General features: G+C 36.3%; 1 protein-coding gene across 2 annotated transcripts in view; it reads left to right on the forward strand.

Annotated features, from left to right (window-relative positions):
• Window positions 1-27,197, forward strand: part of SOS1 (SOS Ras/Rac guanine nucleotide exchange factor 1) — a 194,467-nt gene that overhangs the window by 71,146 nt on the left and 96,124 nt on the right. For both annotated transcript variants that reach the window (XM_027865109.1, XM_027865110.1), the window contains exons 2-6: window positions 7,390-7,515; window positions 17,527-17,658; window positions 20,212-20,376; window positions 21,505-21,714; window positions 25,982-26,125. In XM_027865109.1, the coding sequence (XP_027720910.1) occupies window positions 7,390-7,515; window positions 17,527-17,658; window positions 20,212-20,376; window positions 21,505-21,714; window positions 25,982-26,125 (777 nt within the window). The remainder of the gene's footprint in view (window positions 1-7,389; window positions 7,516-17,526; window positions 17,659-20,211; window positions 20,377-21,504; window positions 21,715-25,981; window positions 26,126-27,197) is intronic.

Genomic DNA, 27,197 nt, shown 5'->3' on the forward strand with positions numbered 1-27,197 from the left:
GATGTGGAAGTTTCTGTGACATGGTAGAAGTCCTATGGAGTAGGTTACAGCAATGCAACCTGGAGAGTATCTTTATTATTTGTCAGTTAAAAGTTTGATAGAATTGAAGGAGGAGGATTAATTTCAACATTTTTTGTCAGTGATATTTGTGTTAATTTTTGTGAATAAATATTTTGATATTTTAATGTTGTTTTAAGTAAAATATAAAGTTTTTTCTTTTATTATTTAATGTAAGTGGATGTCATGAATGACAAGACACATTGCTAGTTAAGAACTGGGGATGCCAAGAAATGCAAAAGACAGGTCCTGCCCTCAAGGAACTCACAATTTAATGATTACTATGTGCCAAGCACCTACTATGTGCTAAGTTAACTAAGGATATAAATAGGGAAGTGAAGCAGTTTATACCTTTAAGCTTACATTTTAATGGAGGGAACAACCAGGAGAGTGCTGGTAAATGTTTAACAACAGCCTTTCCAAAACAATGTAAGTAGGACACATTTTCAGGTTTAATCTACATTATTAACATTTTCTTCATCACTTTCTTGAGGCAGTTAGGTATCACAGTGGATAGGGAGCTGGGCCTGGAATCAAGAGGACCTGAGTTTTAATTAGGTTTCTGATACTTACTGTGTGACCCTGGGCAAATCACTAACCTCTGATTGTTTTCTCAACTGTAATGGATATAAAAACAGCCCCTACCTTGAAGGGTTGTTGCTGGGACTAAATGAGATAATATTTGTAAAGTCATTAGCACAGTACCTCACACATAGGCTCCACATAAGTGCTTATTCCTCCCTTCCCTTCCCTTCCCTTAATATTTAATTAATATTCCCTTCCTCTGGGAATAGCCCAGAGGTGTCATACTCAGGTCTATTCCCAAGTACTACCTGAACCAGATTAAAATTTAGTTGGGAAATGTTTAACAAAATAAATAATAATACAATAAAACATAGATAAATGTTAATTGGTGGTTTCAGGGATCATTTCTATTTGAGTTTGACACTTGGTCTAGATAATCAACAAAACAAAAAAAATTTTAAAGCCATGATTTGAAGTGTTTACTGATTTCTGAGGTATAAATGCTCATACTGAAAATTTAACAATCAACCCTGGGCTTAAGCTTGCTCAGCATATCCCCTGAAAACAGCATATATTGAGGGTTGGTGGCCGGGGTGTTTTGGTAAGAAAAATCACTGTGATGGTTGGTGAATGGACCCTTAGGCTTATTGATTGACGTGCCCTTTCTGGTACCAATGACAGTACTGATTTGCTTCCGTTTCCTACTTCCAATTAGAATGTAAGCTCTTGAGGGTAAGGGACTGTTTAATGTTTTTTTTTTTCTTTTTGTCTTTATATCTCCAGGGCTTAGCAAGTAGTATAAAATTTAATCAAATTTATATTTCTTTTGGTTAATGAGTTTATTTCTATAATTTAATGTTCTTTTTTGTATGTCACCTACATACCTTGGATTGAATAGTGAAAATAAAATAGTGAATAGTGAAAGCCTTTAAAAAACAAATTAAGGTTAACAACTCATTTTGTATTCTCAGAACTAGTTCCATTGCTTTTCAGCAGGTACAAATCTTTTTTAAAATGTGCATGAGTCCTCAACAGTGTGCTTTCTGAAATGATCCCTGATAAATGCTAAATTGTATTTAAAAAACATAATACAGTGATGGAATTTCTGTAGCTCTGGCAAATGGTAGATAGTGTTTTCCAAATTATGGTTCCTAGAATCCTGGTGTCCTGAGCAATGTTTATTGGGTCCTTGAGTAAATATTCTAGAAGTATTTTCTTCTTAAGATTAATACTTTTAAAAATCCATATCATAAGAAATAACTTGTGACACTTGTTTGATATAAAAATATGCTTAATTTCCTCTGGTCAATTCCAGATTTGTCAAATTTTCATTTATCTTCCATTTTTCCTAGAAGATAAAATGTCTCAGACTCCTGATCAATATTTATGTGTTCTGTTGCTATTCCTTAAACCACAAAGTGGTCAAAAAGTTTAAGAAAAACTGATATAAAGGGCAATGGACTTGGAATCCAAAAAACTGGATTGCTTTTCTGGCTTATTCCTGGCCCTGGGACTGTGATCAAGTCACAAATCCTCTGAGCTTCAATTTTCTAATTTCTTAAATAGAGATGATACTTTATTTATCCTGCCTTGCTGAGTTGTTGTAAGGCTCAAATAACGTATGTAAAACCTTAACCATAAAGGTCAATATAAATATGTTATTTATCATGGAATGAATATTGACTTCAAAAAATTTTAAAACCCAAGTTGAAATTGTTATATATTTATGTATAGTTAGTTGAGCCTTCACTGTCCCAACTATAATTAGTTTTAATTGCTAATAAGTAATTTTCTTTTTGAAAGCTACTTTACTAATTAAAACTTGAATTTTTTTTTTGGTGACCAGATTTGAAGCTATATGTACTTTGGGTAAAAAACATTTTTTATCCAGGAAGCACAATAAAAATAGTTTCTTTTCCCTCAGATGAAATGGAAAGTCAACAGACATTCTCAAAGTGCCAAAATAGGGTAAAGACAGAAAATTTTTATTTTGTCCTTGATAGTTCAGGAAAGCTTTGGCAAAGAAATTCTCTCTAAGATGTTTGTTTTGTTTATTTAAAAGGAGCTAATTTGTCTCCTTGCTTATTCTTCAACTAGATAATGTTTCTAAAACATTGAGCTGTTCACTAAAGAATCTTCCTGAGAGCAAATTGGAACATTTAAATCTTTTTTGTTGTTGTTGTTGTTGTTGTTATTATTATTATTATTGTTGTTATTATTATTATTATTATGGTTTGTAGCTCTTAGTCCTACCAGTTCAGTTCCAGATCCTCCTTTTATATTTGTGACTTAATCAAACTACTGATCTGGAGCCCACCCAGGCAAAGTTGCATCTAGAAGCCTTTCAAATCATTCTTGAGAGAGCCATTAGATAGAAAAGACTATTAAAGTTTCATTAGAATGCAACATAGTGATTTCTTATCCTGTTTACCCAAGGGATTCCTAAGTACACTTAAAGGATTCATATGTCTCCAATAGCTAGGAGTTGACACATTCAGTAATTCTTTTGATTTTTCAAATAGTGCACAAAGGTCTAGCCAAATTACCCTGCACTGTATTTCACAACCCCTATTAGAAATACTTCTGTAGCAGGAATTATTAACCTTTTTTTGTCATGAACTCCTTCTGCAATTTGGTGAAGCTTTTGGAGCCATTCTCAAAATAATGTTTTTAAATGCATAAAATTAAATATGTAAGATTACAACAGAAACCGATACAGTTATAAATAAATATATGTAAGTTCATAGCCTGCAAGTTAAGAACCTCTGCTCTAATGCATAGATTACCATGGTAGAAGCAATAGGTTAATAGAAAGTTGAAAACTGAAAGTTATTTTTGTCTACTTTACTAACCAAGTTTTCTATAGGGTGATTGTTTTTGCAAAAGAACTGTTGTCAGGTTTCACTCCTGATCAGAGATTTTTATTTCATTCCATTCAGAAAGATCACTGGCTTTACATTCAGAAGACACGAGTTCAGTCAGATTTCATCTCTGACATTTATCAGCTTGTTAATTTGGACAATTCACTTAACGTTCTTGGGCTGCAGCTTCCCCATCTGTAAAATGATGGGGTTGGACGATAGTATCTGGCCCCTGAGTTCCCTTAAAACTCTAGAGTTTGGATACTATGATTTTTATATATTTTTTCAAAAATAAGTTTTTTATTGATATCTTCTGCTTCTTACATAGTTATAGTTATGCCAAACATCCCTTTACCTCCCATTTCCAGAGAATCAACCCATATAAAAAAATTAGTATTTTTTTGAAAAAAGTGAAAAAAGCAGCACAATTGATAGATACATTGAAAAAGTCTGAAAACACATGCAATGTGTAATCCTTGTGCACCTTCTACCTCCGCAGAGGGATAGTTTGGGGGGCAGTCATCTCATGTCTCTTCATTTGAGTCTTACTTGATCTTTAATTTTGTTACATTCACTTTTGATTTTTTTTTTTGACAGATAGTTCTTTCCATTTACATTATTGTAGTTACATGTATATTTTTGGGGCAGTGCAGTGGATAGGGTGCTGGGCCTAGAGTGAGAAAAATCTGAGTTCAAATCTGGTCTCAGATACTTCCCAGATGTGTGACCTTGGGCAAATCACTTAACTTCTATTGCCTCAGTTTCCTCATCTGTAAAATGGAAATAATTATAGTACGTACCTACCAACGTTATTGTGAGGATCAAATGAGATAATAATTATAAAGCACATAGCACAGTGCTTGACACATAATAAGCACTATATAAATGTTGGCTGTTGTTATTTTTATTGTTATTGTTAGCTCTGCTTACTTTACTCTGCATCAGTTCATGTAGATCTTTCCATGCTTTTCTGTATTCATCACACACATATCATTTCTTGCAGCATATTAATATTTCATTGCATTCATGTACCATAATTTGTTTTGCCATTTGCCAATCACTGGCCATCCTTTTTTTTTTTTTCAAATTCTTTGCTATCACAAAAAACGCTACTATAAATATTTTGTCTTTTATGGGGGAATTTATTCTTATCAGTGTCTTCCTTTGGGTATAAGCCCAGTCACAGAGTCTCTGGTTCAAAAGGTATGGACATTTTAGTTACTTTATTTGCATAATCCAAATTGCTTTTTAAAATGATTGTACCATTTCATATAGCTCCATCAACAATGTATTAGTATTCCTCATTCCATGACCCCTCCAGAATTGACTATTCCCATTTTTGTTGTCTTTGCCAATTTGCATGATTTGCATTTTTCTTGGAGCATTATTTCATGTAGGTGGGAATACTTTGCAATTCTTTTAAGAACTGTTTGTTCGTATCCTTTGACTACTTAACTATTGAGGAATGGCTATTAGTACTACCCATGCATATGTATTATTTAGGTATCTTAGACACCAAACCCTTATCAGAGAAATTTGGTGTAAAGATTTTTTCCTATTCATTCCTTCTTATCCTAGGTGTATTATTTTTCTCTGTGCAGAAGCTTTTCAGTTTCATGTAATCAAAGTTAACTATTTTATCTTTTGTAAGTGCCTCAATCTTGAGTTAAGAATACATCACCAATGCTTAGCTGTGAGAGGTATATGATCTACTCTCTTCAGGACTGTGAGTGAGGAGGAGGGGGAAAGAATTGAAAACGGAGAAGGGAGAAAGAAGGAGGCTTTGTTTTCGTGGTGGGAAGGGAGTTCGTTCTACTGATGAATGTTCCTGTGAGTGAAGAGAGATGTTCTTTGAAGGGAGATGGGGACCTTGCTCTGGATGTTTTCTAGGATATTGGTGCTTGAAAGGACCACTTGTCCTACCTTGGGAAGGGGGAAATGGGAACTCCTGGGGGTGACTGGTACTTGAGGGAGTCTGAAGGCATGAATGCACAAAGGACAGATTTTTTAGGCAAATGTGGAAAAATGATTTTATTTCACATCACAATATTGTGAACTATTATAGTACTCATGCTATATTTCTCTTTTCAAATTCCTTCTCAGCAAGTTAGAGCAGGGGGTAGACTGCAGCTCCTGGAGTCAAAAAGACCCAGGTTCAAATCTAACCTTTGACACTGACTAGATGTGTAAACTTGGACAAGTTACTTAATCTCTGCCTCAGTTATCTCAATTGTAAAATGGGGTTAATAACAGTATCTACCTAGTTGTTTTGCTGATCAAATGAGATAATATTTGTAAAGTGCCTAACACATAGTAGGCACTATGTAAATGCTTATTCCCTTCCACAGACACTAAATAGCTGTATCAGTATGGGCAATCACCTAACTTTTTAGAGTTTCAGTTCCGTTATTTGTAAAATGGAGGTAATAAAGCAGTACATACCTCAATTAGTTTATTGAGGAATGAACTTTGCAAGCCATAAAACATAATTTAAATGTGAGTCATTTCAGGAATTGTATGAAGTATTGCTCTGTATTGCTATATTAGGAACCAAATTTGAATATCATTTATGGAAAACTTCACTCTGCCACTGGTGCCTAACAGTAGCAGCAATAACAACAATGATACATTAATAGCTAACACTTACATAGCCCTTTAAAGTTTGCCAAGCATCTTATAAATATTATTTTATCCTCATAACAACCCTGGAAGACAGGGCTTTTCTTATCCTCATTCTAGAGATGAGAAAACTGAGGCAGACAGATCTGTAGTCAGTAGAGTGCTACTCATGGAATTCTAAAATGACCTGAGACTGAGTTTAGATATGAATGGGGAGGGAAGGAAAGGAATTAGAACCTGTGATTTCATTGCTATAGAAAACTCATTGAAATCTGGGGCACTGAAAGGTTAAATATCTTCCCCAAGGTCACAGAGCTAATATGTGGCCAAGCCATGATGTGATTCCAGTCAGTCATTAAGTCCATAAATATGTTACTATGTTAGGCACTGTGCAAAGCACTGGAGATACAGAGAAAGCAAAAGACAGTTCTTGCTCTCAGGGAGCTCCCTGAGGCAGACAACATACAAACAACTCTGAACAAACAAGATAAACTTGGAGATAATCAATAAAGGGAAAGCACTAGAGAAAGACTTCTTGTAGAAGTTGGGCTTTTAGTGGGGAGGCAGAAATGAAGAGAATGAGTTAATTCCAGTCATGGGGGACAGCCAGTGAAAATGCCTGGAGTCCAGAGCTCCAGTGTTTTGCTAAAGGCACAGCAAGGAGTTCAGTGTCTTTGGATTGATTATACTTAGAGAGGAAGAAAGTGTAAGAAGACTGGAAAGGTAGAAAATGGCCAGGTTGTGAAGGGCTTTAAAGACCAAACAGAAGAATTATAAACTATTGACCACAATATTAAATCATTACTAATAAAGAGAAAAGTAAAACAAACTAAAGCTAAGGTTTCACCTCACATTTAGTATATTGGCAAAATAACAAAAGATGAAATAGTGTTTGAAGGGTTGATTTAGAAGGACAATCAGCAAATATTTATTAAGCACCTAGTAACTTTGAGGAATTGTACTGGGCACTGGGGATATGAAGATGAAGACAGAAATATTTCCTAATCTCCAGGGGTTCATATTCTATTAATGGTCAAGCAAAAATATATATATATATATATATATATAGTCTATGTATATCATGAACACAAAATAAATTCAAGTCAACAAGCATGTACTCAAGAAAGCATGTATTTGCTTTAAATTATTTTTTATTTTAAAAATCTAATAACAAAACGTAATCAGCTGGTAATACCTTACTTTATATGTATGCAATTACATGTTTTTCACTAAAATTTTTTTCTAACATTTACCAAATTCATGTATAGTACACTATGAACATTGACTAGCAAAAACTAAGTTTAATTACATTTCTTTCTGGTTGTAGGTCCAGATGCAAGTCCATCCTACACTTGCATCAAATGAGGATGCTCTCCAGTATGTTGAAGAGTTAATTCTACAGCTGTTAAGTATGCTGTGCCAAGCTCAACCCCGCAGCGTTTTAGATGTTGAGGTATGATAATTTTTCATATGTAAGTGTGTGTGATCTCTATGTGTGTGGTGTTGTAATGCCATTGGGGGATTAAATTGGCTCTTCATAAAAATGTACGATATTATAAAATAAAGAATAGATCTATTTAACCTTTATATTAGATAGGTTTCTGATTTCTAGAGGACCAATGAAGTATGCTACCCACCTTTTGGTAGAGAGGTGATAGACTCAGAGTCAGAATGAGGCATATGTTTTTTAGATGTGACCAATACAGGAATTTGTTTTGCTTGACTATACATAATTGCTAGGAGGGTTTTTTTAATTTATTTTTTTCATGGGGGAGTAGTTGTGCAGGAGATAAAATTGATACTTGTTCACTGAAAAAAATACGATTTTATTTTTTAAAAATACCGGTTGAATTAAGTTTTTATTGTCTGGTTCCATATTTTGTTTTTAAATAAGTTGGCTACCTAAATAGTAGCTTTGTGCTAATGGTATAATGTGCTAACTCCTATTGAATCCCTAGCATTACAAAATATTTTTTTAGCTTTTTCTAGTGTTTTAAAAAAATCTGTCGTCTTTGGGTTCTTGTGACACGGTTCTCTCCTGGTTTTCCTCCTACCTAACAGACTGTTTCTTCTGTTTTCTATGCTCAAATATCATCCATATCATTTCCTGTAACTGAATGTTCCTCAGTATTCTGCCCTAGACCCTATCTCTCCCAATTCTCTCAATGACCTCGTTAGATTTTATGGGCTTAATTATCATTTCCATGCAAATGATTGCTAGAGCTACCTTTCTAGATTTGTGAACTAATCATCCTATTTGCCATGCTAGAAATTTGTTTTTGAAAAGCAAAATGATACAAAACAAAATGTACCCTTTAGGACTAGCTGAATTTTTAATGATATTATTTAATTTCAAAGTGGTTTTCTGTTTTTATGTTTCCATCTTTCCAAAAAATTTCACTTTGATTGTTTTGTTGAATATTTTAGTTGGAAGATGGTTTGGAATACATCTCAGCCATTCAGAATTAGAACTCAAATTTCCATAACCTGAATTCCCCCTATATTCAAGAAGTTCTTCCTCATTTCTAACTGAACTCTTCAAATTTAATCCCTTTATTTCTTACTTGAGCCTAATTGGAGCCAAAAGACACTTAGATAACTTAACCTTAAACAGTGTCTTCAATTTTTCTCGTGTCTAATTCAGAAATTTCAGTTGTAGAATTTTAGAGCTTGAAGGGACCTTTGAGATCATCTAGTTTAACCCCTTCATTTTCTATATAAGGAAACTAAAGAGAATTTGGCTTCTTTCTCTCACAAATTCCAACTCCTTTGAATTACCCGTTATTGTTGAGGGTACCACCATCTTCCTGGTTACCCAGGCTTTTGCAACCTTAGTGTCATCCCGCATTCTTCTCTTGAACTCACCCCATGTTTCCAGGCTGTTACAGATTTTGTTACTTTTTTATTTCAAACATCTCCTGTAAATGTTCCCTTCTCTCTACTCACACATATACTTCCTCTGTATAGGACCCATCATCTCTCATCTAAATTATTGCAATAGTCTTCTATTTGATCTCCCTGACTAAGGTCTCTTCCTACTGTTATCCATCCTCTACTGCCAAAGCGATTCTCTTAAAGCCTCCCCATTCCTCAATCAACTCCAGCTCCAGCTTCATGCATCTGAGTCTACTGTCTCCCATGTTTGGAATGCTCTTCCTCCTCACACCTACTTTGTAATTTCCTTCAAGAATCTTTCAACACTCAGCATGAATCTATCTTCAGCCAGAGGCTTGCATGTTTTTTCCATCATTAGATTTTGAGTTCCTTGAGGGCAGGGTTGATGAATTTGCCTTTCTTCATATCTCCAGTGCTTAGCACAGTGTCTAGCACTTATGAGGTACTTAATAAATATTTGTTGACTGACTGACCAACCAACCCTCCCAATCAACTGAAGTTTCTTTCTTCAAAGATGCCAGTGACCTCTTAATTGCCACCCCACTTCATCTACATGCAGAAATAGTCAGACTCTTGATCTTGCCATCCACCACAAGCATTCTACTTCCAAGTTTATGAACTCTGTAATTACTTTATCTGATTATAATCTTATCCATTCATCTTTTCCTCTATTTTATAACTCACACCCACCCCTTCCAAACATTTTCTTTGTCCTCACCATTACCTTAAATCTCTCTGCCCCTCAATTTGTTCCTTGACCATCAATCTTGCGCTGGTTAATCTGTCTTCTCTTCTTCATGTTGATCATTTGATAAACCAGTTCAAGTCTATACTATCATCTTTTCTTGGGTACTTTGCCTCCCTTATCTTGTAGTCAATCTCGTCCTACCAAGCATTATTCTCACCATCCACTACCTTCACTTATGTTCATATGCTGAGTTGAGTGAGTCCACTACAAATTGGTCACACAACTGTACCTGGGCCCTCACTGGGGCAGGGAAGTCCTTTTATACTTTCCCAATTGATTCACTATCTAACTTACTACAACACCTTTTCCAAAAATTTGCCTAGCTCCTCAAACCTCCTATGGTTCCCAACACTTTCAGCTGAGATCTTGCCTCATATTTTTTACATGAGACCATTCACTGAGAGCTCCCTCTCTTCCACATCTCAAATCACCCAGATGCCTTCAGTTACTACCTCCTCCTTCTCTCCTGTCTCACATGAAGAGGTGGCCTTTCTCCTTGCCAAAGCAAGTCCCTCTACTTGTACAAGTGATTCCATTCTGTTCCATTTTCTCCATCAGATGACTCCCTTTATCATCCCACTGTTTTACTAATCTTCAGTCTCTCCCTGTCTACTGTATATTTCCCCATTCTCAAAAAAAAAAGCCCTTATTTTGTCCATCAACCCCACTGTCTATCTTCTTATATCTTTCCTGGCTAAACATCTTGAAAAGGCCAGCTACAATAGTTTCCTCCACTTCTTTCCTCTCATTCTTCTTCCTAATTACCCTTTGGCTTCCAATATCATATTTCAGCTGAAATCACTCTCTCCAAAGTTATTAATGATCTCTTAATTGCCAAATCTAATGGCCTTTTTTTTTCAATCTTCTTTCTTCTTGACCTCTGCAGCCTTTGACACTATTATCACCTTCTTCCCCTTGATACTCTCTACTCTTTGCTGATTCTCTTCCTACTTATCTGACCACTACTTAGTCTCCCTTGATGGATCTTCATCCACACAGAGCTCCCCCAGCTCCAGGCTCTATCCTAGGGCATCTGTAGCTATTTTGCTTGGTGATCTCTTCAGCTCCTTTGGATTCAGTTATCATCTTGTCCCACCTGCCCAAACTTACCATATCTAAAATAAATTCATTATCGCCCCTCAAAAACCCTCCTCTCTCCCTAACTTCCCTATTACTGTCAAGGGCATCACTATCCTCTGCTCCTCACTCTCTCACCTGCTGTAACTGATCAGTTGTCAGGGCCTGTCAGTTCTGCCTCATTTTACCTTTACAACGTCTCGTATGTTGCCATTCCTGTTCTCTGACACTGCTACCACCCTGCTTCAGGCTCTTATCACCTCACTTCTGGACTAACGCAAAAGCCTGCTGATTGATCTCTTTGCCTCAAGTCTCTCTCCTCCCCAGTTCATCCTTCACTCAGCTATCAAAACGATCTTCCTAAAGCACCAGGAACATACCATAGCACTCTCCCCTCCTCCCCAACCCCCATGGAGTAAACTCTGATGGCTCCCTATCACTTGCAGGATCAAATATCAAATCCTTTGTTTGACTTTTAAAGCCATTCATAACCTGGCTCCCTCCTCACTCCCACCCCTAGTCACCTCTTTCTAGCCAGGTAGTATAATGTATAGTATAGGTAGTGTAATATAGTATATAGTAGTATAGTACTGGACCAGGAATCAGGAAGACCCGAATTCAAGTCCAGCTTCAGACACTAGCTGCGTGACCCCAGGCAAGTCACTTAACCTCTTTCTGCCTCAGTTTTCTCAGCTATAAAATGCAAATAATAATAATTATAATACCTACTTCCCAGTTTTTTGAGACGATCGAATGAGATAATACTTGTAAAGCACTTAGCACAATGTCTGGCACTTCATAATTGAATGTATATAAATGCTTATTTCCTCCCCCTTCTCCTTCTCTTTCCAGTTTTCTTATAATTTACACCTCTCCATATACCCTATGATCCATTGACACTGGACTGACTCAGTGCTATTCCTTCAACAAGACATTTCATCTTTCAGCTGTTGGGTCCCAACTGGGTGACTCCCATACTCAGAATGCTCTTTCCTTTTCTCCACCCCCTGTTGTTGTTCAATCATTTTCTGTCATGTTTGACTCTTCGTGACCCCATTTGGGGTTTTCTTGGCAAAGATACTGGAGTGGTTTGCCATTTCCTCCTCTAGCTCACTTTACAGATGAGGAACTGAAGTAAACAGGGTTAAATGACTTGGCCAGGGTCACACAGCTGAGGCCAGATTTGAACTCAGGGAGATGAATCTTCTTGACTCCAGGCTCAGCCTTTTATGCACTGTGCCACCTCAGTCTCAGCTCAAATTCTACCTGCAAGAAGTCTTTCTGGATCTTATTTAGGGTTCATCCCTTCCCTCTAAGAGCATCTCCCATTTAGACTCTATATATCTTGTTTGTACATGGTTGTTCGCATGTTGTCCCCCTCATTAGATTGTGAGCTGCTTGAGAGCAGGGACTGTGTTTTTCCTTTCTTTGTGAGCTAGCAGCACAGCACAGTGCTTTGCACATGCTCGGCACTTAATAAAGATTTATTGACTGGTTTGCAGGTAGCCATTCTTTCCCTCTGAGGTTATCTCCAGTTTATCCTGGATATGTCTTGTTCAGGTATAGTTATTTGCATGTCATCGTCCTCTTTCTCCTCTCCATTGGACTGGGAGCTCCTTTATAGTGGGAACTGTTTTGGTTTGGGTTTTTGGCCTTTCTTTGTGTCCCCAGTGCTTAGTACAACACTTTGTAATGCTTAACTAATACATGCTTGTTGACTTGCATTTATTTTGTGTTCATTTTATTTATTTGTTTGTTTATTTATTACCTTGCCAATAAGACTATAAACCCCTCAGAAGTAGGGAATGTTGCTTTCTTTGTCTTTGTATCCCTAATGCCCAGAACAGTTCCTCCAAAATGTGTTGAGTCATTTCAGTCACATCTGACTCTTTGGGATTTCATTTGGGGTTTTCTTGGCAAAGATGCTGGAGTGGCTTGTCATTTCCTTCTCCAGCTCATTTTACAGATAAGGAAACTGAGGCAAACAGGGTGAAGTGACCTGCATAGGATCACACAGCAAGGAAATGTTTGAGGTTGGATTTGAACTCAGGAAGAGGAGTCTTCCTGACTCCAGGCCTGGCACTCTATCCACTGAACTACCTAGCTGCCTCCTCAAAAATACTAGGTACTTAGTAAATGCTTGGTGATTGATTGTCTTTCCAAATCATCCTATCCAACATTGACTATTCTGTCCTTGGTTATCTTGCCAATTTGCTAAGTGTGAGATGAAACCTCAAATTTTGATTTACATTTCTCTTAATAATGATTAGGAGCAGTCTTTCATACAGTTGTCAATGGTTTGTAGTTCTTTTGAGTTTTGTCATTTCCATTGGCAAATAATCATAGTTCTTTTCTAAAAAGAAAACTGGACTGGAAAACTAAACTAGAAAACGCAAATTATTATTGTGTTTTGTGAGCATAGCAAATACTTCATATGTATTTTGGGGTGAAAGAGGAATCATCAAATCAACATTCTCACTTCACTTTGCACCTGCTACTCTGCCTGCCTTCAATTCCATGCAACAAGGTCCCTCTCTTAGGATGAGCTCATCATTTCTAAACTCACCACCATGCTGCTGACTCAAGTCTTGAGTGATTCCACCTCCCTCAGCCTCCTCTCCCCTTGAATCAGAGGGCTGGAGGATAGAGTACCAAAGTTTTCCCAATACTTTCCTTTATAGAGGGCAGAAACTGGACTCTCAACTCACCCCACTTCTGCATCTGCTGCTTTGCCTGGCTTCAGCTCCACAGATCAGGGTGCCCACACTGTGGGTAACCCTTGGTGTTCCCCCCAACCTTTCCTCCTTTTTGTGTGTTGTCTAATGCCCCCCCCAATTAGATTGTAAGTTCCTTGGGGACAGAAACTGCCTTTCTTTTTATTAACTGCATCCTTAGCACTTAATACAGTTTCTGGCACATAGGAGGTGCTTAAAAATGTTTATTAGATTGGATTCTATAGATTTAAGAAAGCTACAAGTGAAAAATAATATTATGCAGGAAAAATTTGACCTAATTCAAAGAAATTTAGAGAAAAGCTAATATAAATCATTAGGTCTGATTTTAATTTTTTAAAAAGCACTTTTACTAATATAAACAAAATCGCTTAAGTTAACAAAATATTGCTGAATAGTGGTTCTGTGTTGATAAGTAAATAAGAATGCTTTCTGATTAGCATATAGTTATATATCATAGGTTCATAGATTTAGAGTTGGGAAGGTCCTTCCAGATTTAACTGCCTAATTTTTATGAATAGGTATAAACTATGGAGAAGTCAAGTGGCTTGTCCAAGGTCACACAGAGCCTGAGACAATACTGAGGCTCAGGTCCTCTGACAGCAAGTGCAGCACTCTTTCTCTTGCGCCACTTGGTCTCCCATGTACATTGGTGCTTCCTGCAAGGACCAGACCCAGCACAATTAAGAAATTGTTCGTGATTGACTTGAATTAAATCTAAGTGCTTAAAAACAGTTTAAGAATTGTAAACCTTCTTCTAATCTTATGTACATTATTTGAGCTAGGGAGAAAAGACTGGATAAACAAAGAACAATCCTACTCCTCCTGTATGAGTATCACAGGTTCCAAATTAATGAAGACCAAATTAACAGTATTTTACTTATTGTCAACAGAAAATGTTTAATTGATTTGGTGTTCTTCTATTTTATTTAATGTCTAGTATTGTATCTTGTAACTCAGCTGCACATTATCTGGGCCCTTCAGCTTTTTAATTTATCCTGTTTTTTTTTTTAATTATGTGCTTTTAACCATTTCATAATATGATTTGGTAAATCTCTGTAAGTAGAATTTTTTGTTAATCATTTTTATTAAAATGAATTTAAAACACATAAAAGAGTAAAAAAAAAAACTCCACCTTGCTGTAACATCTTGACTGTTCCTTTTTTAATGTGTAGACATGGAGCATATATAAAATTTTCTTTGATCCTCCTTTTTCATATTATAAAATGAAGTTATATTTTGTCTCTAATTCCTCCTTTATTAGCCTATCAGATCTCCATTTATAATTGTATCTTTTGTTTCTATCTGAACTGATTTCTGCTTTCATGACTTTTCCATCTGACTCTTCTGGGGATTCACCTAAGTACCTGCCTAAAGTCATTCTGGTACAGTACCCCCATACCACCATTCCTTCGACTCAAATTCAACAAGCACCTGTTAAGTGCCTATTATTTGAATACCAGCCACTATGCTTCCTCTAATTTCTTTTTCCAGACCTGATATAGAATATACCATGGTTACATAGCTTCTCCCAGAGCACTGTTTCTGGAGTCAAAGAACTTAGATTCAAATCCTGCCTCTGGTGCTTACTTACCTATCTCACTTTGGATACCCCATTTAATACCCATAATCCCAGTTTTCTAATGTGAAAAATGAGGGAATTGGACTTGGTTGCCTGTCAGATTTTTTCCACTTTTAGATTTTAATTCCACTATTTTTCCTGTGCCCAAATAACCACACAAACTTTTGGGGTTGAGGGGAAGGAAGAGAGAAGGAAAGAGGGAGAGGTAGGAAGGGGTAAGGAAAGGGAAACAGGTAGGGGGTTGAAGTAGAGAAAAGAGAATAGAAAGAGAAGTAGAGAAAAAGATTATATATGAAACTAGGAATTTCTATGTACAGCTTTTTAACAAATTAACATTCCACTTCTAAAGCTGTCTTACTTGACTATATTTCTCTGTGAGTGTCCTTCTATTCCCTTGAGTGCATTTTTAATAATGCTTCAATGACTCTCTTTTGTTTCTTTTTTTCTCAATACTATTACTAGTTCCCTTCTGCCCCTAATCACTCCCCTTTCACAAATGAAAAAAGAAAAGTTGCATTCTTTGTAACAAATAAATATAGTCATGTCCAAAAACACCTCCTCTCTCAAGAGCTGGGTGGCATGCTTCATCATCATCAGTCCCCTGGAGTCATGGCTGGTCACCCCACTGATTAGCATTCATGTTTTTCTTTAACATGTCGTTGCATGTGTTGCTTTATTAATGCTATTTACTTTACTCTGAATTTCTTCATAAGAGTTTTCCAGAGGTCTCCAAAACCATTCTTTTAATCATTTCTTATAGAACAATAATATCCTGTTATAATCATATACCATAACTTCTTTAGCCATTGCCCAGTTGATAGGTACCCCCTTAATTTCCAGATCTTACTACAACAAAAAGAGCTCCTATAAATATTTTTTGTACATATAGTTATTTTTCTTCTTTTTCGGATCCATTTGGGGGTATACAGTCAGTGTCAGTATTGCTGAGTCAAAGGATGTCATCATCAAGCACAGTAGCTAGATGATGCCATAGATAGAGTGCTGGGCCTCAAGTGAGGAAGACTCACCTTTCTGAGTTCAGATCTGGCCTCAGACACATACTAGCTGTCTGGGCAAGTCACTTAACCTTGCTTGCCTCAGTTTCCTCATCTGTGAAATGAGCTATAGAAGGAAATGGCAAACCGCTCCAGTATCTATGCCAAGAAAACCTCAAATGGGGTCACGAAGAGTCTGAGCAACTGAACGACAAGTGTTCCAGGCACTGTGCTAAGCACTGGGGCTATAAAGAAAGGCAAAAACAAAAACAAAACAAGTCCCTGCTCTCAAGGAGCTCATAGTCTAATGGAGGAGATAATGGGCAAACAAAATATACATAAGGATAAACTGGAGATAATGTCAGAGGGAAATTAAACAAGCTGTAAAGGAACTACTAAAGAAAAAAACCCTCCTGATCCTGATGGATTCACAGGAAATTTTTATCTATCAAATTTTTAAGGGACAATAAAAGTTATTCTCAAAATTCCTTTTAAGAGATCAGTATAGTCCTAATACCTAAACCAGAAACGGACATTTTCAAGTTGTTATATTTTAGTGCTTTGTCCCTGCATTCTAATTTCTTTTATTTTCCTTAAATAATACTAAGATACCTTTCTTCTTAGATTCAACAATTCTCATCAGTTTCAACAGACTTAACATTAACTGTGGATTAAAATAAATATGGTTTGGGTTTAAAAACATTTTGGTGGAACTGAATCATTTAAGTTATGATCTGTTTTCCCTTTTCTTTTCTGTACAATATCATGTACATGTTAAGATTTTGGTAAGTCAGAAAAGGAATTGTTACTTAGATTAATAATCAGGAGTAATATTTGACTACTAGTTATGTCCTAAAAGGAATACTTAACAATTTTATGACATTGTTATATAGTAGTGACCTCTAGTGGTTCTAATTGTTCTCTGCAGAAAATTGTTCAAATTACTGAAATACTCTGATACCTTTGGGCTGAATGTGTAGAAATAAATTTACATCATAGCCTACCTAGTAAAATATTTTAACTCTTTGACCAGTAATTAGTTGCTTCGATTTTTAAATGGAATGTCTGTTGTAAAATATTTAGTGTTCAGTTTCATCATATTAACATTCTATTCAGTGTGTACCTTGATCACAGTGGTAGTACAAATGAAGTTTTTCTGTCTTTTTTATGTAATGAGCATTGTATCTTTTGATTACATAATTAAGCAAATACATTGACACTTAAAATTCTCATTTTCTCTGACAGGCTATTGAAGGTTGTTTGTTTGGTTTTTTTTGATGAGTTTAAATATTTGATGTGTGCTTTCAAATCTGAAAATCAAAACTGAGAAAACTGTGTATAGTAGACCTTTATTCATGTATTATTCCATTATTTCTAGCACTCTCAAGTAAATTGCCTGCACTTGATATTTAATTCCTATTTTCATTTCTCCAAGGATCGTGTACAAAAAAGTTTTCCTCATCCAATTGATAAGTGGGCAATAGCTGATGCTCAATCTGCTAATGAAAAGAGGAAGCGAAGAAATCCATTATCTCTCCCCGTAGAAAAAATTCACCCTTTATTAAAGGTAAAGTTGGATTCTTCCTTTATTTCTCAAACAAAGAAACATTACCACTATGGCAATTAAAGATATTTTACTGCATGTTATAGTAACTTGATGAATCAAATTCCTCTTTTACAGTTTCCTGAGATACAGAGGAATGTGTTAATTGGCCATCATTGCTTTTAGTACTTCAATAACAACACTAATAATGAAACAGATTGAAAGCCCTAAGTATAACTGTCTGTATGGACTTCTCATATCTCAAGTCACCAACATAGTCTTCTCAAAGTGGGGGAGGCCATAAAGCTTTGCCCAAATACTAAAAGTGTATCATAGACTTATTAAATCTTGGATAAAAACCTATTCTTTGAGATTGTTTTCAAAGTATATAAGTTTTTTCAGACACAAGTTCCTATGGTCCACCTACTCCCATCTACTCTTCCTTATAAGCAGGAAATATTTCACTAAAATTATTAGGAAAAATTGTACTGCTTTTTGATAAGACATCAAAAGGATGACTTTTGGGTTTTAATATGAATAAATTGCTAAGTATTTCCTCCAAACAAAATTTATAAACTTTTAAAAAGTTATAAGCATTATTACTTCAAGAGACCAGTCTAACTAACTAGATAACAGTCAAGATCACACCTGAGAACCATTGCTATAGGGGAGCTATGTATCTGTAAAGAAGGTACTAAGCCAAGGGTTCTTACTTGGGGATTCATGGATAGATTTCCAGGGGTCTCTGAACTTGGATGTGAGGGGGAAATTACATCTTTATTTTCATTAACTTTAATTGAAATTTAATGTTTACTTCAATTACGAATTTTTGAGAAACAGGCTAAAAAAAACACAGACCACCAAACTGCCAAAGAGATCCATGGCACAGAAAAGGTTAAGAACTCAGACAAATAGTATAGAAACTTCTATTTGCTCCTTACTGAACCTCTCTGATGAAATAGATATAAACCAGAGGGGGAGAACCTGCAGCCTCGAGGCCACATTTGGCTCTCTAGTTCCTCAAGTGTGGCCCTTTGACCAAATCCAAATGTCACAGAACAAATCCCTTTAATAAAAGGATTTGTTCTGTAAAACTTGGACTAAGTCAAAAGGCCACACCCAAGGACCTAGAAGACTACATGTGGCCTTGAGGCCACAGGTTCCCCACCCCTAGTAAACTGTGAAAAATTCCTAAATTAGCAATGTGTAGAATATTTAATAGGTCTTTAGGAAGATTGGGAACATATGGTATATACTGTCTGGCACCACCATCTTCTCAGTCCCTCAGACTCACAGCCTAGGTGTCATCCTGGATTCTTCACTATCTCTTACCAACCTGTTGCCAAGGCCCATCAATTTCATCTTTATAGCATCTCTTGAAAATGCCCCCTTTTCTCTTCTGACCCTTCCAGTATCCTAGTGTAGGTTCTTGCCACCTATGCTGGTTGGTGTGCCTACCTCAAGTCTCTCACCACTTCATTCAAGTGATTTTCTAAAACGCAGGTCTGACCTACACCTCTACTCAGTAAATTCCAATGACTCCCTCTCACCTCCAGGATCAAATACCAAATCTTGTTTGATATTCTAAACCCTTCATCACCTATCCTCCTACTGCCTTCCAGTCTTCTTATACCTTATACTTCCATCACACTCTTCAATGAAGTGATACTGCTAATTATTTCCCAAGTATCCTGTATATAGCTTGTTTGTACGTGTCTGATTGCATGTCGTCTCCCTCGTTAGATTGTGAGCTCCTTGAGAATAGGGGTTGTCTTTTATCTTTCTTTGTATCCCCAGCACTTAGCACATTGCCTGGCACTTAGTAGGCACTTAATTCTTATTGACTGACTAACTAAAATAAACATTAATGCAAGTCAGCCCTAAAAGAATAAACACACACACATATTACATAATAAATGGTAGTTGAGATCCCAGTCCAGCCCACCAAAGAATACATACCCTACAGTGTATCTGAAGTACAGTACTATTGGTACTATTAGAGTTATATTTAACCACCATTTATAACATAATTTCAATGGAAAAAATACTTTCTAGACCCAAGCTTGAGTGGAACAATTTTCTCTACCTTAGCAATTATGTAGTCCAGGTGTGGAGTGGGGGGTGTGGCATTTAATACTGGACATCCATGATTTGCAAATTCTGTGTATCAGTAGGAGGGAAATCACATCTTCAGATCAGTTACTTGTGGAATGTTTTGATTTGAGGAGCACAGGGGCAGTTGCTCTTATGGGTACTTCTCTGCTATTTTTTGCACATGCAGTCTCTCACTAGGTAAGTTTCTAAATTGGGAACTAGCCTGGTCATAATTTTCTCTATTTAAAATGTCTTATCCGATTATTAGAGATGCTCTTTCTCTATTCCAAATTTTGCTAACATGTTCCTGGTGAACAGCTTAAAGTTAAATTTTGTTTTTAAAAAAATTGAATGTTGTATTCAAACAGGTTTCAGTTAAAGTTATAGTGCATAGGGGTTGCTTCAAAGAAGGTGTTACATTACTTTCTCTTCTACCTTGTATTAATTTTACTCCGTATAAATATTTCTCTTTTTATTTCACAGGAAGTTTTAGGGTATAAAATTGACCACCAGGTTTCTGTTTACATAGTAGCAGTATTAGAATACATTTCTGCAGATATTTTAAAGCTGGTTGGAAATTATGTACGGAATATACGACATTATGAAATTACAAAACAGGACATTAAAGTAGCAATGTGTGCTGATAAGGTAGGTAACATCTGTGTTTTATTTTTACTAATAATCTTTAATTCTTAAAAGATTAGTTACTAACAAAATATTCAGATAGAACTATATGGTATCTAAATGTATCTAATACGTGTTTAGATTTTTATTTTATATTATCTCTTTTGTGAAGCTGTATTTGGGGTTAATCTTACTTAGATCAAATCTGCCTTCTGCTGGAGACCTTCCTGAGCTCCTCATTCTCTCCCCCACTGTTAGTATCTTCCCTTTGAGAATTTGTGTTGTCTATATTTTGTATGCAAAATCGTTGCAGATTGTCTGCCCATTTAGAATGTGAGCTCTTTGAGGGCAGGGGCCTTATTTTTGTCCCATTTTTTGTATCCTCAGTGATTAGTACAATGTTTAGCACATAATATGCACTTAATAAATACTTCTTGACTGACTGATGTATCGTTATCATGATGATGATATTAATATTATTATTATAAATGACTCATTCTCTTTTCAGTAAAGTTCTTTAAAATGTAATTGAGCAGAAAAATTTAGAGGGTACTTTAAAATCACAATACTTTTGACATTCATTTTAATTATAATAAAAATCTTGTTTATTACATTTTACCTTTTATAAAATCCCTTCCTTGCAACACTCCTACAGCTAGGTGGCACAATGGACAGATTGCCGGTCCTGGAGTCAGGAAGACTCATCTTCCTGAGTTCAAATATGGCCTCAGATATTTATTAGCTGTGTGACCTTGGGCAAGTCACTTAACCCTGTTTGCCTCAGTTTCCTCATCTGGAAAATAAGCTGGAGAAGGAAATGGCAAACTACTCCCATATCTTGCCAAGACAACCCCAAATGGGGTCACAAAGAGTCAGACACTACTGAAAACAACTGAACAACGAAAGTATTACCTATTTCACCAGTGGAGAAACTGAGAGTCATAGAGATTAAACAGTCACATAGCTAGTTAAGTGAAAGATTCAGGACCTGAACTCAGCTTTCCCAACTCTGGTTTCATCTTTCCACTTTAACATGATACCTTGTCATCTTTTAAAATCTGTTCAGATTGCTGTAAATCTTATTAATTTTAACTTCAAACTTGAATGTGACCCAATTACTCATTTTCTTTTCTATAATTTTGTTTATTGTAGGTATTGATGGATATGTTCCATCAAGATGTAGAAGATATCAATATATTATCTTTAACTGATGAAGAACCTTCCACTTCAGGGGAACAAACATACTATGACCTGGTAAAGGCATTTATGGCTGAAGTTCGACAATATATAAGGGAACTTAATCTCATTATTAAAGTTTTTAGAGAACCATTTGTCTCCAATTCAAAATTATTTTCTTCTCACGTAAGTATTATTACAAATAGAGCATAATACAATCACCATAATATGGGGTTTATATTCATATAAGCCTTTTAAATTTGGATTTAGAATATTCAGAAATAGTATTTTTTTAATATGAGACTGACTTTCAACAACTAATCCTAACTTCTGTTTTCCTAGAGGTTTTGATGCTGTGAGCTTTTTATCCTCTCCTACTTTGGATTTTATGTTATGATTCTGTCTTACTTTCTCTGTTACCCTTATTGGCTCCTTGTCTCCTTTCTTCCCCTTAAGCAGGAGTGATCCCTAAAGTTCTGCCTTTGGCCCTTTTTTCTCTGTTGTCTTTTTCTTTGGTGATTTCATCCCTTTCCAATAAACTCTGCACTGATGACTCTAAGATGTCTCCATCCCTTTTCTCCCCACCCCCAGGTCCTATGTCTTGGAAATCTAATCCTGAAATTCCAACTGCTTTCTGTATTTCTTTCTTGGTGGGATTAACCTAAGTATTACCTCCAAGATGCATTTTCAATCCCCTGGGTTAGGGAATTATCCTTCCTCAAGTTTCCTTTATATTGATCCATACATGTTTATCACCTGGAGTAGAAAATGTAAGCTCCTTGACTGCAGGGGATACAAGTCCTCGCTCCCCTATTTTGTATTCCTGGTGTCTAATACTGAGCCTCACATACAACTGGCACTCAATAAATGTTAGTTGAATTGAATTGAAGAGAGAATCTTGAATGTCAAGATCATCCAGGGTTTCTATTTTATTTGATGGGCAACAAAGAGATGGGACTTTTAAGTGAAAGAGATGCTGTATCAGAGAGATGACTTAAGAAGATCCTTGGGTTGTAGGGTGAGTATGAAAGGTGTGACTGTGGTCATCATAATAAATTTGGAGATGTGATTTCTCTCCTACTGATACACAGAACTGAAACAAATCAAAATCAGGATATCCAAAAATGAACTTATCTTTCACCTAAAATCCACCCTTTCCAATAACTTCTCTTTCTTTTGATGATTCCTATTTATCTCATCCTCTTTACCCATGCTCATAATATCAGTCATATTTGACTGCTTCTCTATACCTCGTCCTCCTATGAAGAGGCATAAAAGTTTATTGATGAAGAGACAGTTTTCAAGTCAAGAAGACCTGACTAGAGGTCTGAGTCTGAAACATACTGGGCTCTGTGACCCCAGGCAGGTCATTTACCCTCTCAAAGGATGTCCATCAGCATTGGTAGAGAGTGTTTCTTCTCTGGGAGTTTCTCACCACAGGAGCAGCCAAAAGCCAAAATACCAAAACCCACTTCCCCTCAAATCAATTGTCAAGTGCTATTGGTTATGCCTCTGTTATGCCAGTCACCTCTGGCCCCTTCTTTCTAATCTACTAATAACCCTGTTTCATCCCCTTATCCCTTCTTACCTACACCGTGATGATGCTCTCAAAACTATTTCACTTAAGCACAGATCTGACCATGTTACTTCCCTATTCAATGAACTCAGGGACTCTTTTTGCCTCTGGCATAGGATCCAAGTCCCCCATTCATCTTTTAAAGCCCTTTATCACTGGAAGCCAACCTTTTTTCCCAGACTTCATTATCCATCAATCTCTCTCCCTCCCTTGGCCATCTCTTTGTTTCTCACACCCTTCATGTCCTCTTTCCATGCCTTTCCATGGAGGTCCCATCTTCCTCAGCCACCTCATGGAACCTTTCTATTCCTTTAAGATGTAGCTCAAGTACCATGTTCTCATGAAGCCTGTCTTTATGTTCCACCATTGCTAGTAGTAGGAGCAGTAGTAACAATAATAATGATAATAATAATAGCTAGCATTCATATAGCACTTTAAGATTTGCAAAATTATTAGCATATATTAACTCATCTGATCCCCTCAGCAACCCTGTGAGAATGATGCTGTTATTCACAGACAAGGAAACTGAGGCAGTCAAAGATTTAAGTGACTAGCGCAGTGTTACACAGTAAGAGTCTGAGGTAGGATTTGAAATCAGGTCTTCCAGCCTCCAAATTCCATGCTCTTCTCTGTGCCACCTAGTACTTTTCCTCCTAAACTACTCTCTTCAGTTGTATTTATTCTCTTTTTATCGTATTGGGTGTTTCCCTCATGCTGAAAACTTTCTGAGAGCAGGCATTATTCCATTCTTTGTATTTTTATCCTTAGAGTCCAGCACCACATGTTAGACACTTAATAAATGCTTGTTTATTGACTGTGATGACCACAGTCACACCTTTCATACTCACCCTACAACCCAAGGATCTTCTTAAGTCATCTCTCTGATACAGCATCTCTTTCACTTAAAAGTCCCATCTCTTTGTTGCCCATCACATAAAATAGAAACCCTGGATGATCTTGACATTCAAGATTCTCTCTTCAATTCAATTCAACTAACATTTATTGAGTGCCAGTTGTATGTGAGGCTCAGTATTAGACACCAGGAATACAAAGTGGGGGAGGGAGGACATTGTATCCCCTGTTGTCAAGGAGCTTACATTTTCTACTCCAGGTGATAAACGTGTATGGATCAGTATAAAAGAAACTTGAGGAAGGAGAATTCCCTAACCCAGGGGATTGAGAATGCATCTTGGAGGTAATACTTAAGTTAACCCTTGAAGGAAGATGAAGATTCTGTGAGGTTGAGGTGAGGAAGAAAAAGTGTATTCCAGGCACAGCTACTGGAGGCAGGGTGACAAGTTTAGGGACTCAAGAGTAGTCCATTTTCAGGGGAACATTGGAGAGATGTAAAACCAGCTTGGAAAAGCAAGCTGGGGCCAGAATGTAGAAAGCCCTGGGTGCTAGGCTAGGGAATTTTTACTTTATCCTAGAAATAGCAGGGATCCCCGGAAGGATTTTGAGCAGGGGAATGGCATAGACCCATGTCTTTGCAAGTTTATTTGGTAGTTGTACAGAGTATAATTTGGTAAGTAGTAATACTGGAGTCAGGATGTTGTCATAGTAGTCTATATAAGAGGTAAGAGCCTGGACTGGGCTCTGTGGGTAGAGAGAAGTGGACAGTTAGAGAAGTGTTATAAAATTGGCAAGATTTGACAAATGACTGAACATAAGGAGTGAAGGAAAGAGAAGCATCCAAAATGACTCCATTGTTTCAAATCAGGATGATTAAGAAAACTGACAAAAGGATAAGGTCTAGGTGATGAGTTCTCTTCTGGATGTGTTTAGTTTGAGATGTTCATGGAATGTTTAAGTGGAAATGCCCATACAGCATTGGCAATTTGGGGCTGGAGCTCAGGAGAATATTTAGGTATAGATTTCATAGTCATTTATATTGAGACAGTAATTAAAGCAATTGAGATTACCAAGAGAGCATATCAGGAGAGGATAGACCTCAGAAGATAGACATTTATGATGCGCTTCTAGTATGATTAGGAATTTAGCATTATCATCATTCAGAATTCAGATTTTATTCATTTAATAAGTTTTCATAGAGGCTGTGGTCATGAGGTACCTGTCACAGTACTAAGTACTTAAAGTCCCTTGCACCAGGGCAGGCATGCTTGAGAATGTTGTCCTTCTAGATCCAGGAATCTCTAGGCTCTGAAATATGTTCACATAGGACAAATTAAATACTACTTCCATGCTTAAATGGATATTTGTTCTCATCAATGTGAGTATTCCTTTCATTCCTTTTTATTCTTTGTGGTTCTTTTCCACATCCTTTCACAACACTTCCTCAGATAAATAGTACTTTCCCGAGGTAGGAAAGCACTGTGAATCTGGAAGACCTAAGATTGAATCTTGCCTTATATATTTATTATGTATGTGTGACCCTGATCAAGATACTGAACTTCTTTGCCTCAGTTTCCTCATCAGTAAAAGGGAGAGAATAATATCACCTAGTTCTATTGTGAAGTAAGGTAACATGATGAGATAATATATATAAAGTTCTTTGCAAACAATAAAGCTGTATATGAATTCCAGCTATTATCATTATTATTATTATCATTAAATATCTCAGTTAACTTTTTTAACTGAATCAGAAAATCTACTGTGATTCCTAAACTTAAAGCTTTATATTAGCCACATAGGGAGATATGTCTCACAATATAAGCCAAAATTGCATATGTATGCATCCCTTTTCTTTTCATTGTTTTTTTTATCTGTAGTTTGAAACTATGCCAATTTTTACATCTTACCTGATTTTTGCTATTATTGAAGGAACTGTTGGCTCATGTTTGCAATTACTTATTGTACTCAGGTATTTAACATCTCAAGGTGGTTTTTTTATTGTTAATAGATGTTTCATCTTTACAGGATGTAGAAAATATATTTAGTCGTATAGCAGATGTTCATGAACTCAGTGTGAAATTATTGGGCCATATAGAAGACACTGTAGAAATGACCGATGAAGGCAGTCCCCATCCATTAGTTGGTAGCTGCTTTGAAGACTTAGCAGAGGTAAGTGCCATGTTTACAAGAATTTATTTTTGCACAAAATCTCATATATATATATACATAAACAAAAACCATAGTGGAATCCAACTTTCGTTTGTTATTCACCTACTCCCATAGCTTTTAATTGGCCAGCTATCCTGTCCTGACACACACACAAACACATATACCAGCCACTCTCTTACCTTAACATATATTTCATGTTATATATAAGTGATATATATGTTTTAAAGTTTGAGATATTTTGTTTGTACATGACCTTCATTTCCAATTATATTTCATTTCCCTCCTCTACCCACAGAGTTATCTATCTTTCATGTATTTGTTTATTTATTTATTTATTTATTTTTTTATTTGTGAGGTGATTGGGGTTAAGTGACTTGCTCAGAGCCACACAGAGTGTTATGTGTCTGAGGTCAGATATGAACTCAGGTCCTCTTGACTCCACGGCTGGTGCTCTATCCACTGTGCCACCTCGCTGACCCGTTATCTATCCTTTATAACAAAGAATGAAAAAGAGAAAATAAAATAGTATTTCAGCAAAACTAATCAACAATCAAGTCTGACAGTGTATGTAGTGCTTTAGGTACATAGTTCCCCACATTTGCAAAGAAAGGAAGATACATTCTTATATCTCTTCTTAAAGGCAAAGTTTGATCATAATAAATACATAGCATTCAGTTTCAGTTTGGGGGGTTATTGTTCTTTCCATTTCACATTATTATAGTCATTGTAAACTTTGTTTTCTGTTTACTCGTCTCTGCATCAGTTCATGCCAAGTCTTCCCATGCCTCCCTACATAGCCTTTGTAGTCACATTTTGTCAATATGTTGTTATATAACATAATATTCCATTATATTTATGTACCACAATTTTTTTTAATTATTCTCTGCTCACAGGTTTCATGGTTGGTTTCATGTTCTTTGGCACTAAAAATCCTATTATACTTCTAAGCCTTAAAAAACTATTTCTTTCCAACCATACAAGTAATAAGAGAAAGCTTGATCCTGCCAGTGAAAGATATTGGCAAGCTGATGTCTTCTAAAACTGTTCCCATACAACAAGGTCAAGGGAAACA

The sequence above is a fragment of the Vombatus ursinus genome, unplaced genomic scaffold (assembly GCF_900497805.2).
Source record: "Vombatus ursinus unplaced genomic scaffold, bare-nosed wombat genome assembly UNPS02014778.1, whole genome shotgun sequence".
Classification (NCBI taxonomy): Eukaryota; Metazoa; Chordata; class Mammalia; order Diprotodontia; family Vombatidae; genus Vombatus; species Vombatus ursinus.